This window comes from Pithys albifrons, chromosome 13 (assembly GCF_047495875.1).
Source record: "Pithys albifrons albifrons isolate INPA30051 chromosome 13, PitAlb_v1, whole genome shotgun sequence".
NCBI classification, from domain to species: Eukaryota; Metazoa; Chordata; class Aves; order Passeriformes; family Thamnophilidae; genus Pithys; species Pithys albifrons.
Window position 1 is genome coordinate 14,282,853 of NC_092470.1, and position 15,179 is coordinate 14,298,031.

The 15,179-nt window shown below is 45.5% G+C and overlaps 1 protein-coding gene across 4 annotated transcripts in view; it reads left to right on the top strand.

Annotated features, from left to right (window-relative positions):
• NTRK3 (neurotrophic receptor tyrosine kinase 3) overlaps positions 1–15,179 on the top strand; it is a 220,555-nt gene that overhangs the window by 111,311 nt on the left and 94,065 nt on the right. For all 4 annotated transcript variants that reach the window (XM_071568920.1, XM_071568921.1, XM_071568925.1 and 1 more), the window contains exon 12: positions 3,262–3,450. In XM_071568920.1, coding sequence (XP_071425021.1) covers positions 3,262–3,450 — 189 coding nt within the window. The remainder of the gene's footprint in view (positions 1–3,261; positions 3,451–15,179) is intronic.

The following is a 15,179-nucleotide window of genomic DNA, read 5'->3' on the forward strand; positions in this document are numbered from 1 at the left end:
TATCTTATGGAGGATATTGGGATGATTTGGCTGAATAACATGTTCTAGTCCACGTCAGATCAGTGCCTACTGTCATCAGAAAAAATTTGGAAAGCTGGAAATCTAATGCAGCATGTTCATTGTGTGTGTTCCTCAGGATGCTGGAGAACGGGATTTATTCTGGTTTTTTTTTTTTTTAAGACCTAGAAATAGATCTGGAGGCAGTAAATTGTTGCTGGATTATTGCAAGGGTAGATATCCTTTCTGAGCTGTGCTGTCCTTGTGATGTCAGGACTGCCACTGGCAGTTCTTGGAGTTTCTCACTTTTGCAGAAGTGGGTAGGGGTTGAAATGGTCATGAAGCACCAGTCTGGCTCTGAGGCTTTTGAAGGCTGGCAAATCTTGTACATGGATAAGCAAGAACAGCAAGGGAAAAATGCTGTCAGAGCTTTGTGAGTCCCTGAGAACCACATCCTCAGTAGGGTCTGTGTCTGCCATGTGTATGCCCCATGGTTGATTACAAAGCCTAATGCCGCAGATGTCCTCTTAGCCCCTTGTCACAAAAGTGTGATTTCTGCTCTCAGAGCAGAGGATAATGGAGATTTCCGTCACAAATAATGGTAGAATGGTTTGGGTTGGAAGGGACCTTAAGGATCAACTAGTCCAACTCCCCTGCATGGGCAGGAACACCTTCAATGAGACCAGGCTGGTGAAAGCTTTATCCAACCTGGCCGTAATTCACTAGATAGGCCTTTCACATCCCATTACCTGATGAGGTACCTTCCTTTGAAGCAACGCCTTGAATGCTTAGGAAAAGCTGTAAGCCCTCAATGCCTCTCCCACTGCTCCACTGCAAGGGAGATCTTTATGGTGTTTTCTCAAATTATTTACACCAGTTTATACCAGCTGATATTTTTATGACTTGTTTTTTGAACTGCACCTGGAAATGCAGAACTTTCCCCTTCCAATCACAGCTGGCCCAGTCAGTAATGCAGGGTATGGATGAAGGATCTAGCACACCACACAAAACCCACTCCTCCTGGTTTGCCTGCCAAGAATTAGCATCATAAAAGAGCAAAAGTCATTCAAACCAAAATTACCTGTTTGCTTTTTGTGTTTGGAAAAATACAGTGTGTGTAGTCCCAACAGATGCATCTTGTGACAAGAGCTGAGCTCTGCCTTCACATCCCAAAAGCTGGAAGTCATATGGGCCCAAGGAGTACCGTTAAGAAAGCCAGAACCTGCCAAAAGGAATTCACAGTAAAGGGAGAGAGTTTTTTACTTCGAGACTAAAACACCTGTCACAGCTGCCAGGACTCTGCTAATTACACAATAACTTTGTTATATCCCACTTGGAAGAACAAACAATACTTGAAGCTCCAAAATGAGCAGACTTTAGACTAGATTAATGCCAGCAGAATGACTGCATGGAGCCTTATCCTCCCAGCAGCTCTGGAGAGTAAAATGGCTTGAAGACTCCCCTCTTTGTTGCTAATGCTACATAATAAAGTAATTGTGCAATTAGAAGTAGATTACTGATGGGAGATGAGCATTTCCTATACAATGTTGGTACAAGTTTGGCTTCACTGAATATGTTTGAAGCCTCAGTGTAGCATCTCTGCTTCTTTTTACTTGAGCTTCTGGTGGCACCTGGTAGCATCCAGACAGGTGAAAAGCATCATCACTAATTGAGTGTGGTTTTTCTTTCCATGTGAATATACTAAGCGTGTTTCATGGAGGATTTCACTGTGATCCCTATCTTGTCCAGCACCAATGCAGCGAGAATGGCTGCAACATGTATTAGAGGGTCTAAAACTAAAATAAAACATGAGCCCAAAATTGAGGTACAGCTGTATATTGTGAAACAGGTCTTGGGTCTCAGGTATGGATATTCCTTCCTGCATCAGTTCTTTTTGCCCATGGGAACCAGCCTGCCATTGGACAAGATCAGAGCAGTATTGCTTTTGAGTGCAAGCATTGAGTGTGAGAAACCATGGCTGGGCAGGAGTCTGAAGGAGCTGGAACATGGTTACATGACACAGGCTGGAAGCCGATGTAGGTGCATTTGGGCATGCTGGTGTTTTGGGGACCTTCTCCATGGAGGTAGACAAGGACATGTAAGTGGGTGCTGGGGGAAGGCACATGGACTGTGCTGAGGGCTTATTGTTCACAGAGCAGAAACTTCAAGGACATTGCATGGAGGTCAGTGCAGAGGGACCACCTTCAGCTATCCACCAGGGTGACTCTCAGCCTGGTGGGGATTCATAACAGGTCCCATGAGCAAGCAGCAGAAGGGGAATTCGTAGATAAGACATACTTGAGATGGTGGCAGATGAATTAGAGGTGACAAGGAAGGGGCAGTCAGAGTTTGTTGCGGCTCAGCCTAAAAGTGGTGGCACTGCCTTTCCTGTATCTTGCTGGGGGCTCTCACCATCCTTGGGTGCCCGTGATCCCCAGTGGAGGCCAGCATGGCAGAGAGGTCCTGCTGTGGGAATCTGCCTCTGTGCCCTTGCTCCAATGAAAGCAATTAATGAACACTAGAGAGGCTGTGAAGGGATAGGAGCCTTCCATTGATCCTGTCTTGGGAGGTCTGAATACTTTGCCTCATTTATTTGCCTGTTTAATGGTGCTGCCATCTTTCGGGCATCAGGAGGGTAAGGAGGAGATGTTGCCATTTGTGGTGGTGGTGGTGGTGGGAGGCAGCATGAGCTGAGCAGGATCTGCTCCAGTACATTGTAGGTCACTGTCAGTATTAGCCTGACTGAAAGGCTGTCTGTGTGCCCGGGTGAAACTGGAAGAGGGGAAACAAGATGAAGAACATATTGGGCAACAGAAATGACATGAGTATGGGTTTGGGGTGAAATAACTCTTTGGGGGTGATGTTTCTCCAGTCTAAGTGTGGTCATAATTTCTGCCAAGCTTGTGATGACAGGTTATACAGGCACCACAGTGGCTGATCTCTGTTGTGACAGCCCTAGGGGAGGACTCTGTGCATGATTCACCTCTGATGTGGTGTCTCCTGTAGCTACTTAGCCCTTTAAGATGATTAGTCTGGTACCCCAAAGCCAGGAAGAAAGCTTGAGGCATCTTTCCTGACCTGTGACCTGCCTGGAGAAACTATCCCTCAAGATGTGACAAGTGCTAGGACTTATAGAATAGGCATCCTGTCCAGTGGCTGGTGGTGATCCATTGCCAACCTGAAGCAATCCATACCCACATGATCAGCAGGTCTCATTGGTCCCCTTTCCATGTTGTACCTGACATATGTGTGTGCTGTTTGCAGGTCCCGTGGCAGTGATCAGCGGAGAGGAGGATTCAGCCAGTCCTCTCCACCACATCAACCATGGCATCACGACACCTTCATCGCTGGATGCTGGCCCGGACACGGTGGTGATTGGCATGACCCGCATTCCTGTCATTGAGAACCCCCAGTACTTCCGACAAGGTCACAACTGCCACAAGCCAGACACATGTGAGTGCCTGATCTGTCTGGAGCCCCCTGCAAGGATCAAGGGATGGGTTGGGGTGATGGGGAGAAGGAGGACAAGGAGGAAGAGTTTAAGAGGATGAGGAAGAAGAAAAGGGTTTTGAGGAGAGTGGGTCTTGGTATGGTCCAGAAACCAAAGTGAATCTCAGGTCTCAGAAATCACAACATACATGTAGATGCTTCCAGAGAAGACTTTCCACTCTCACCTTCACCTCCCTTCACCCTCCCACCGCCACCCACCCGTCACCTTTCTCCCTTGCCTGAAAGTGCCATTCCAAGCCAGGCTCTTCCTCATCAGCTCCAAGCGTGAGGTCCCAGGTGTGAGCAAGGGCCACCTGAGAGCATGGGGATGGACATGACCCTTGTTTGACTGGGGAAAGGACCTGCCTCCCCTTCCTCCTCCAGTAGTTTCCCAGCCATAGGGCTGCCTCTTTGGCTCCCCAATGGGCCACGGAGAAGCTCAGGACACATAGGCATAGGTGGGACAGATGCATGGAGATACCTTTATCTCCAGGAATTTTAGGTGCTGGATGTCTTGTTTCTATGGGCTTCTGTAAAGCTTTATGCATCTTTCCTGTATAAATCTGGGGCATGAACTGGGCTCATTAGACTAGGTGGTAGTGATCAAATGGTCCTCTCCAGTTTGTGTTTCTAAATTCTGAGCATAAAAGTGCTGTGTAAAAGGATGCTTTTCTGGGAGTCCTGCACCACTTCCCACGTGAGCAGTGGGATGCAGCCCTCCCTAGCATGCAGCTCATAGGCAGTAATTGAGCTCTTTCAGGCCTCTTGCCAGCTCTGAGAAGCAAGCCGAGCGAAGCAGGAGGTTTGGGTAATGTTCCTCTCCTGCTATTGCTCATCCTTTTAGAGTGTTCCAGGTAGAACTGGAAAAATAAAAGACTTGTGTGAGAAAAAAAAAAAAGGATGAAACCCCTCAACTTGGGCTATCTCTGTGGCCCAGCCAGAAGCACAGAGTGCTGTGCTGGCCCTACCACTGTTTTTCTCTTGGCTGCTGCTAACTCATGAGTGCAAGAGACATAACTCAGCCCTTGGAAACAGGGTGAAGGCCAGTCTCCAAACCTGTAGGAACCTATTTGACCTTAAATATTGAGAAGGAGCATACTGCTCCTGGCCTCCACTCCTCCTTAAGGGGAAGGGAAGCTGCAGCTGCTCCTCCCATGGAGGTGTCTCTGGAGCAGCCCCTGCTGTGCACCCTCCTGGGTCCTGCTCGTTTGTGCCCAAGCCCTTATCACCATCCTTCACTTGCCAGAGCAATGGGATGTAAACAATGAATGTGCCTGGCTTTCCCCTTGATTTTCATTTTAATGTGCTAAATTTGGTCTGTTTGTAGAGAGGGGAGGATGAGGGCGGTGATTAGGCAGGAGCGGAGAAGCTGAATGTAGTCTGTGCTGTTAATATATATATTTTACATTTCTTATAGCACTTCATTTCAAAATAATTTACAAACTGATGGCTTGGGAGGGGGAGCACCCCCGCTTTACTTTTTTTTCCTTTCCATCCTGTGCTCTCTCAAATCTCTTTAATCTACGTGCAGACCATTGCAAGATGTGGGTGCTGTTGAGGCTGTGCCGTAGCATAGCTTAAATCTCAAATTGTTACATTTTGCTCTGAGTGTTTGCCTCGTGGGGCTTATCAGAGCTGGATGGGTTGCAGAGGAAGTTGCTCACAGCAGGATTTGGTCTCAGAGTTTCATGAGGCTGTTTGACTGGGATCTGAAGAGTTCACAGAGATACTTGGGATGGCATCTGGAGATGTGCTCCAGATTTCCAGGGATGCAAGGCAGTGAGGCTGAAACCAAACCCCGCAACAGTGGCACTCCCATTGGATGATAACAAGAGGCAAACCACAGAAGGATGTTGGCAGGCTGAAAGCCCTATTTTTTTTAGATTTCTTTATCATTCATGGGGCAAAACCCATGCCTTCAGCCCTCAGGCAGCGTTGAATTTGGTGTGTGTTTTGTGTTTTAGTCCCCAAGACTTGTCTTGGACAAAATTTCTGACTTCACTGGTGGCTTTGCTTGAGGCTGGAAAGTTTCATAATTCACCTTTTAAATTAACCATGCTTTGGGGAGCTTTTGCTGTAAGGGGTTTGTTTGATCCGATGTGCTCTACACAACTTAAACCTGAGCTGGAGAATGTTTGTTGCTCCTGGTCTCCCCGTAGCTGTCATGCTGGAGGGTTTTTCCTCTCCTCCTGTGCAGAGCTTGGACACAAACGCTTCTTCATTTGCTGTCACTTGTAGAGAGAACTCCTTGGGGCTGAGCAGTGCCTCGATACCCAGCTGAGCTCCTGCCACCCACCTCCCACAGAGCTGCTGCCCAGCTGTGAGCAAAGGTGCCCCGTGACACCCAGCATCTCTCCTTTGCACTGAGCTGTTGCTAGAGCAACATCTTCAGCAAGCATTTTCCTTCTCCATCATGATGGTTTTCTCTTTCCTTCCTCCTACAAGCATCCCTGTGCTCTTGGATGTTGTCTGGGTGGAGGACATGTCGATACCCATTGCCGCGCTGCAATGAGGAGAGCAAACTCTATATGCTTAATGCAGTATTAATAGTACATTGATGTGATATAGATTTCTGTCACCCTCTATACTAGCAAGCATCACTTATCACGCAGGGATGACGGATGTTTATTCCCAGCCACTTAGCTCTGCATAATGGAATTGCAGCTGAAATATGGAGAGCAGCTCCCTGCCTGTGGAGCTGCAGCCCTGCTTGCTCCCACTGTGCATTGCTGTCCCATGAGATCTTCTTGTTAACGTGTCCTCAAGGAGACAGAGACATGTTCTTCACTGGGAACGTGCTGTCCTCGCGTCAATGGGATGAAGGATGCAGGAGCCAGCTCTCACTTCCGACTTTCTGGGATTTTTGAAATTGTCCCTTACCCCCTTTCTACTATTGCCTGTTTTAGAGGAGCAGGTGGGACAAATGTGACTCGGAATTCTCTTTCCCTGCCTAGATGAGGGATTCTCAAAGAGACATGGAAGAAACTAGCACCACCCTGTTTTCTCAGGATGAAGCATTGAGTCTTTGAGAAGATGCTCCCCCACCTTTATGCTGTAACTCCATGGCACACTGGGCAGCACTGGGGTTTGCATCAGGTCCTTGTTTCAGTTGTCCTCAGCCCTGTCTGGAGGGTTAAGCAAAGAGTTTGGCAACGTGCACAGTCCAACCAGAAGTCAACTTCAGAAGAATAAGCTAAACCTGCCTTTTTCTCCTGATCTTTTGCACACTGAAGAGAAAGCAAGTGCATTTCTGCGTGGCAGATGTCAGCAGGAAGAGTGACAGGTTGTGATGAGTTTGCACCTCTTTATATTTGGAAATAAACAGATGAGAGGACAAGAATGGAACTTGTGGCAAGTACTGTGGTCAGAGTAAGTGATGAGGATGAGAGTGTAGGACTACATAGCATCAGCCTATGGTCAGAGATTTTAGTAGGGCAAAACATGATCGAGTCTACCCTCATTTGTGTCCAGAAGATGGCTATTAGTCCTTTTGGACAGGCTTGGCAGTAACAGCAGCTTCTTACCTTATCTCCATCTCTTGAAGTTCAAGACTTGAATTTCCAAAATTCAAGTTTTGTAACTATGAGTAGTTGGAGATTTCTGTGGTGAAATATTGGTAATGTTTCAGAAGAAACATTTTGAAAGATTGTTTTACTCTAATAATAGTAATTAAGTAATCATTAATTCTAAGAACAATGCATCAGATGCAGATTAGTTCTTGGATCTGATCTCTCGAGATTTACTCAAATGACACACCACAGTTTAGGAGTTGTTCAATTTCCTTGTATTTCTCATCTGACAAAATAGGTCTGGAGAATGACACAAATTGGCAAAAAAAGGCCAAACCTCAAAGGAGAAAGTCTCGGGGCAGATCTCCATCCATGTCTCAGTAGTGGATATTCTGTTCCCACAAGTACTGTGAAGATAGACTTTTGGGGCAAATTATTTAATTTTGGGGGAGGTTTTTGCCAGACACAATTAGAGCTGGCTGTGTTTTCCAGGACTGGCGCAGTCTGGGGACTGGGATTCATTCACCACACGGGTGGAGAAGACGTCCTTTCGTACAGTCCTAATGAGGGTTTTTTCCAACCTCGTTTATTACAGGCTGCCCTGACATAATTACATATTTGAAGTTAGTAATTACACATATTCATGCTAATTAAGTAATTAGATATAATTACACTAACTGTAAATACATGGTAATGGGCTAAAAAGAACTACTTCAGAAAAAAACAAGGCAAATCACACAATAAAAGTGCCATCAGCACTCTTTCACTCAGTACTCTGTCTTTATCTTGTATTGCAGTGCAGCTTAAAAGGAACATTGTGGTCATTTCAAAAATTATATTTCTTAAACAAATAGATTTCCTTACATCTGCTTCTAATAGGTCTTGAAAACAAAAATTAAAAAGAAATTTACCCCTACCACTGTTAATTTTTTATGTTTGCCTAGTATGTTTTGTTCTCGCTGGGCATGGGAAGATAAAAAGTAGGCAGCATTTCTATTTTTGATCAGTTCATGTTCAAATTTTTGCCAAAACAACAACATAATACTAAAGTAATAAGTGCATATAATTTTATTTGCCTAAAAAAGAAAACTGAAACAGTCGGTAGTGGAAAAGAGAAAGTTTTCCTTTTCTCCTTTTATTTTTTTTTTCTCCCAGGGATAAGAGGATTTGTCAAATATTCTTTTCATGCAGTATAAATGTGGAGCCCAGTGTGAAGTGACAGCAGCACTCTGCTGCCCCATGCCCTGCCTGGGGCCAGGCTGTGCAGATCTGAGCCCCTTCTAGAGAACTCTGCAGTTTCTCCAAACTTCTCTTTCCTCTTCTCTCCTGTAAGACGAAAGTGCCAGGCTCTTCTCCAGCAGAACCCAGTGAACATTACTCTTCTGAAGTAGGCACTTGTGGGTCAAGACTCTTCTGCACCAAAGTTTTCACTGTCTCACAGTCTTGTCCTTCTCAGCCAACCCATGTGAGATACTTTTCAGGGTTTTAACAAGGACCTGTGAGTAGCTGTATACTCATTTATGTGTGTTTTGCTACTTTGTTCTGTGTCTCCTTATTGGTCCTAACAAAGCCTGGGTTTGTGGCTTGGGTCTGTGGAAGAGCCCCGATCTCAGTGCTCAGCTGCTAATGTGATAACATTGGAGGTCTCTGCAATGACCTTCCGCAGCCAAATTTCCCTTCTTTCTGGTTTGCTATTGTGAAACATAGGAACTGCTCTGAGCTCCAAGTGTTGATGTGAACATCCTGCAAAAGATTTGTACATTGAAGAATCCCCACAGGTTCTGGCTGACTGTTTACAGGGCAGATGTTGTAGGTATCTGAAGAAATGTGTAAGCAACCAAAATTACTGCTTCTGTCTCTCACTGGAACATAACAGAACTTTCATTGTGTCTGACATCACCTTCTTGTCCCTTGTCCAGACTGCAACATCAGGCTAACAGGAGACACACCACATGGACAATGGGACTTGATCCAACCTCCTCAGCTCTCAAATGTTTTTTTTCACCTGTGGTTATTTTCTGCTCTGCGTCATTTCATCCAGCTCTGAAAAAGAAAGTGAAAGAAATATCCATATTTTACAGAAGTCCAACCTTCATTTGCAGTTGTGGAGTGCCCATCCCACCTATTGCAATCTCATGCTCACTGAGTGACACTTCAAACCTTCCTGCCATGGTGGTGCTACAGAAATGAGATTTTTTTGGGGATGTCCTGGAAAGTCTGGCAAAATCCATTGTGTATACCTTGCTCCTCAGCTGATCTGCAGATGTTGTCTGTGTGGATTAACAATGAGAAGAAAAGCAATGTGGCTCTGCCTGGCCCATGCCTGCTTTAGAAGGAGCTTCTGTAGCCAGTTGTGCAGCCCTGCTTGCTTCAGATGTGATGGTCACCCAATTTGGTTTCAACACAACCTGATCATCTTCTACTGCTGTTTGGATTTTAGATCAAATCTCCATCGCTTTATATCGTGTGTTTACTGAAGATATTTGTAACAGTATCCAGGATCAAAGGGGGCTGAACAGGCTCCAGCTCTGGCGTGGGGAAGTGACACTGGCAGCACAGCTCAATAACAATGCATAGGGCAGGGATGTTCCTGTTGATGAGGATCCACAAGGAAGAGAAACCCTTAAATCAAGCAGAACATGACTTTGGGTTGCTAATGGTGACCTGCTTGCAGAAAGGCTGCCTTAGTGATGGAAGTACTGCTGGATACAGACATCAAGGGGTTGACAGGGAAGTATTTTCTCAAACAAAACTCTGCTCACTCCTCTGCCTGAAAGCATCTCCACTGGACTGTTTAATCCTGGTGTCTGTGGGGCCAGCAAGCAGGGTTGGCTTGCCCGGGGTGATTTCAGAAAGGGAGCCCTTGATGTGTGAACTGTCAAGCACTTAATAAGCCAGATGAGAGGAGGTCCTGACCTGGTTTCCTTCTGGCTTTGGAGTGGCTCTAACACAGCAGGCTGCTCTTGCTGCCTGGCAGTCTCGTCCCTGCAGCAGCTGGGTTGGACTGAACTGCCTAAGACATGCAGCATCTCATATGTATGTTCACCTTGATATCCTGCCTTGCATCCAGCCGCCTGCTCATCTCATGGAGGGGCTCACCCACCCTCTGACTCCTCTTGCAGCATTCCCTGGCCTGCACACACACACCCCCACCTCACTGTCCCTGCGTTCGTGGGCATGTGTTCCCCATCCACTGACCTGTGCACCGTGGGATGGTCATGATATAAAACACTTGATGAGTCAGCAACTCTTCTCTCTTCACGGTGCAGTTTCCTGCACAGCGACACCCACACACCGACTCTCTCCACCTCACAACTACTGCTGCCTCTGAAGGACATGTGGATTTCTGCTGAGCACCCTCACAGCTCTGCCTTTCCTCAGCAAAACTAGGGATGCCACAGTGCTTCCAGCCAGGCAGTTCACTGCCATCATTACCCTAAGCCAGTAAAGATGGTTGCTTCTCCAGTTTGTAGTGGGTGTTCAGAGCTTGGAAACACAGGTGTGCTTTTCACCCGTGGTCTGGTGTAAGTCAAGTCTCATTGTAGCAGGGTGAGAGTGGGACAAAATGGGGATAAAATAGGTTTACATTCCTAGTGTTACTAGCTGTATGCCAGGGTGTTGGTGTCTTTCCCTATCAGTTTGCACTTGTAGTGTGCTTAAACCTGAAAGAGTTGTCCAGAGAGAGCAAGGCTCTGTTCACCAGCCAATGCTCCTCATGCCTGTGGTTTCACCTCTGCGAGATGAGGTAACTACATGCATGAGCTGAGGCTATTGCAGACTCAGACAGCCCTGGTGTCAAGGGTAATGAAGGATGTTCAAGAGTGTTCTCCGTATGGCTCGCTGATTGTGTGAATTTTGCTGTGTGTCACTGTAAAAATAGCTTGTGTGGGGGGGCAGAGTTGTGGTATTGATTTCTTTTGTCCCTCATTTAAACATTTGTCTTGCTTTTGAATTAGTTTATTGTGGCTTATAATGCTTGCCTGTTGGGAAAGTGTCTGGAGGCTGGGGTACCTCTGCATTTCTGGGACAAGGGGGATGTGTCTGTGGTACCCCTGAAGGTACCAGGAGGTCTCAGAATTTGCAAGGAATTGTATTGTGACTCTTTAGTCTAACCAGGCTGCTTTTCAGATTTAAAATCTCTCTGAAGTGTATAGAGCCTCATCGTGATCAGACAGGGGATGTCTCTCTGGTTTGAAGATTGCAGGCCCTCATTGTTTGTTCATTGTCTGGTTAAATTGTGATTCCTAATTAAAAATAGCTGCTATTGTTTAGGAGTTGGAGCAGTTTTTCATGACCACACACGCAGCCAGAACATTATTAGTTGAGCTGCCCTGTGGGACAAGAAGTACAGCCCAAAATGCAGCACAGAAGCTGTACGTCAGTAGAGACTAAAGAATTAAAACTCTGTGCTTAGTGCTGCATTTGGGCTAGAGTGCCCAAAACAGACTGTTCAGTCCTGAAACCTATGGAAAGATCCATGTAAAAAATTATTTTGTCTAAAATGTTTCTTATGTAAAAGGAGGCTTTTGTTTCCCAGCCTCATGTGCTGGCTGGTGTTGGGGAGACAGGGTGGGCAGCCAGAGATGGCTCATGCTTCCCAACAGCATGGGGGAGGTGGAGCAGAGCACGATTGCTTCATATAACAAGAACACAGAAATTGCCATCCTTGGCTGCAGAACATTTCCAGTCTGCCTCAGAATCCTTCTGGCTGTCTTGCTTTTGTTGGTGGGTGCAGACAGGAAGTGAGGTCAGTGGGATAAAGAAAGATGCTGCTGCTAATAGAAGCATCACTTCTGCTGGTGTGCTCCTGAAGCCCTGACCTGAAGCAGCTGTCTTGCACCATGGCTAAGTGTAAAGCACTGGTCTTGTTGAACAAGATGTGATTTACTGAAGTGAACTACGTGTTTGAGAACTCAGCAAACCCGTTTCCATGTGTTGCTGATGTAAGATTTGTATGTTAGTGTCTTGAGGTGAAAAGTACATTGAATTCACAGCATGTGAGGATTGCTCTCAATGCTTGGGCTTGTCTCCATTAAGGCAGAGTTTATTGCATAATCCATTTTTAGAATCCTGCACACTCATTCCTGAACACGCTGCAAGTTACCCAATGCTGAATCTTGCTTGAATCCGTGCAAGCCCTCACTCCCTGCCCCTCCCTGGATAGATCTGTTTAAGAGATGGGAACAAAGTGAGACTCAGTGAAAGCATGAAAATTTCTGTGTGTACCACATCAAGGATCAGGCTGTCCTTCCATCTGCAGCCAAGTGTGGCCAGTATGGGATGCAGTACTCAAACTGAGTGGTGATTTACAGCTTCATGTAGACTCAGCTGATGGTAGACCCAATTTCATATGCTGATGTTGCAGCAGTTCCTGAAGTTTCCTGTCACAGCTCTGGGTCTGTAAAAATGTCACACCTTTATTTCAGCCCTACTAACCTATTTTTCTTCTAAGAACTGGAGCACTGAGTCTGAAGGTTACTAAACCTATCTATTTTTACATATAAATCTCATATGTTTGATCTGTTTTAAATGTACTGGTTTACATTGTATGGACACCTGTTTTTATCTTACTGCATTTTAACAGGTTTTGTATCATCCTTCCCTATCCCACCACCATACCTCCTTTTTTCCCTTTGTGAAGTAAAAGGGATCTAATTTTTTTCCCCTTCAAACATCTTTTACATTCAGGGCAAGCAGTTTCTCTGGCTCCCACAAGTGTGACAAGAGACATGGTGGCTAAGTCTTCTAAGTATATATGGCAAATTGCAATTAGAAGAAAACACTGGAACAAAATTACTTCAGTCCTTGTCATCCTTCCTCCAGCCCTTCTCACCCCTCCACTACCCTCTTGCAGGATTAAGCCAAGCTAATCCATAGATGAGCAAGATCTTTGGGAAAGCAAAGAGGCAAAGTAAAATCAAGTGAGGAGAAATAAAAATCCTTCACACTCAACACTAATAAGGAAATTATGGGCATCCTACATTATGAATTGGATGAATTTTTAATGGTTAGAATTGCAGTTGATTTATAATGCATCTGTCCTAGACTGCAGGGCCTGTCGCCAGCTAATAAATAAATGACAGGCCCTTTGTATTAAAAGTATCAGTCATTTTACGTCTCTGCGCTGTAATTGATGAGGAGCACTGAGCAAGGGAGATGTGGCCATCAGGTGTATACCAAAGCAAAGGACCTTGTGATTCAAGTTGTACCTGAGATCTTGACATACTAGAAAGCTGCAGCCCAGTCTTCAAGTCTTCTTTCAGGTGGGCCACAGCTTCTGCTCTATCTCATTGCTCACAGTCCAGAACCAAAAAGAAATAAAGAGCTTGGCAAAGGGCTACATGATTTTGAAAGGTCATTTTAAGCCCAGTTTAGGGCCCTGTTACTATGTCATGCTCTAGAACAAGGTTAGTTACCCCTGGACAGAAGGACTAGCCCCATCTGTGGTGGTTGCCCAAAGATTGCTTCCTACACGTGGAATGAGATAGGACACTTTGTGTCTGCATTTTGTTACTCTTTGTGAAGAGTGAGGAAGATTGTACTGTCTGTTTTCTTGACAGTCCTGGCTATTGACACAGTCAGGGTGAGACAAGCTCAGTGCAGGGATCAGCCTGAATTCATACAAATCCCACCACAAATGTTCACACTGAGTCTGTGTTAAAAATAAATTCTGGGCAAATTCCAGAGATGGGGTGGGGTGGGACTGTTCTGTTCTCATGCCAGATCCCAGCAGAGCCCAAATGTCAGGGGAACCTTACTGAGAGCACAGCAGGCAGCTGAGTATTTGAGGGATGGGGTATATTTTATCCTCTTCTTAATGAGGAGAAGTAACTCAGCATATTGTATTTCCACTGTTTCCTGAGAAAAGAGGATTTTTTCCTTCCAGTCTATCAAGGGGCTGTCAAACACCTTCAGCTCCATTTTATGGATGAGGAGAGGCAGCTGGAAAGACATCAGTTTGCTCAAGGTCACACCAGGTTGGTGACAGCTAGCAGTCTGGCCCATGTTCAGCCCACTGGACCATGTTGTGTGTTTATGAGTCCCCACCTGAAGCCCTTTCACAGCCAGTCTTCTGGAGTCAGGGGTTTGGATGGACAAACATGTTCTTGGAGCTGTCAGGTATATTATGATCCCAGATAATGGCAAATCTGGGTTTTTCCTGCTCCTTTCCAGAGAGGTTAGTTCAAACTCTCCCTTTCCACCTTCATGGGACCTAAGCTACAGTCTAGTAGGTTTATGCTGTATTCTCTTTACTACTTCTGAAGAGACCTCTCCTTGCTGATCTCATTCCACCTAGGCATTGCCTCCTGGTCCGCTTCACTGGAGTTGGTTGGAACCTGAGTGCTGGGCTAAGAGGAAGAGCAGTTATTTTTTATTTTGTCTTTAGTTCCTGCCTGAAGGAATTAAGCAGGGAGGCTGGGATCTGAGCCTGGCTGCCCAAGGAAAGCACCACTCTCTAAGATGCAGGCTTTCATCTTGACCTGGAGGAAAGAAATGCATATTGCCTTATTTATTACATTTTTCCATAGCAGTGTAAATACTATATCCATGATAGATATAGATCTTATTAATAATATAGAGATTTGAGCTAAATAATTGCTGTGCTTTTTAATGCAAGGATCAGCATCAAGTAGTATTAATGATCTGTCTTGACATGGGCTCTGCAGAGGGTGATTGCAAACTCCAGTTTCATGAGAATTTGAGAAATTGGGGGAGAAATCCTAATGTTCTGTTCATCCCTTCTGTTCCCTGTGGGACACTTCAGAAAGAGTATTATGTCTGATGATTTTTCTCAGCTTTCCCTAGACCCTCTGAGGACAGGAAGGCTAAGTGAGTTTTGGGAAAACAAATCCCTTTTGTAGACAGGCTGGCCGAGGCTGGGCTGTTAGAGGAGGCAAGTTTGGGAGGAAATGTAATAGAAAGATCCTAGCAGCTCCCTGTGGTCACTAACAGTTCTCCAGATACTTCTGGAGGGGCAAAATGATTAGTTACAGTGAAATTGCTAAAGTCAGGCAGAGGTAGTGATATTTTACGTCTCTCCGATCTGAGCCTTGTCTCTTCTCTGTAGTTTTAATATGAAGCTCTCCTTTCCATTTGCTCTCTGAAAGCCTTGTGCAGCCTTGCTGCTGCATACTATTGAACAGGTGGCTACTTATTATGAGAAATTCCCTATAAAAGCCACTC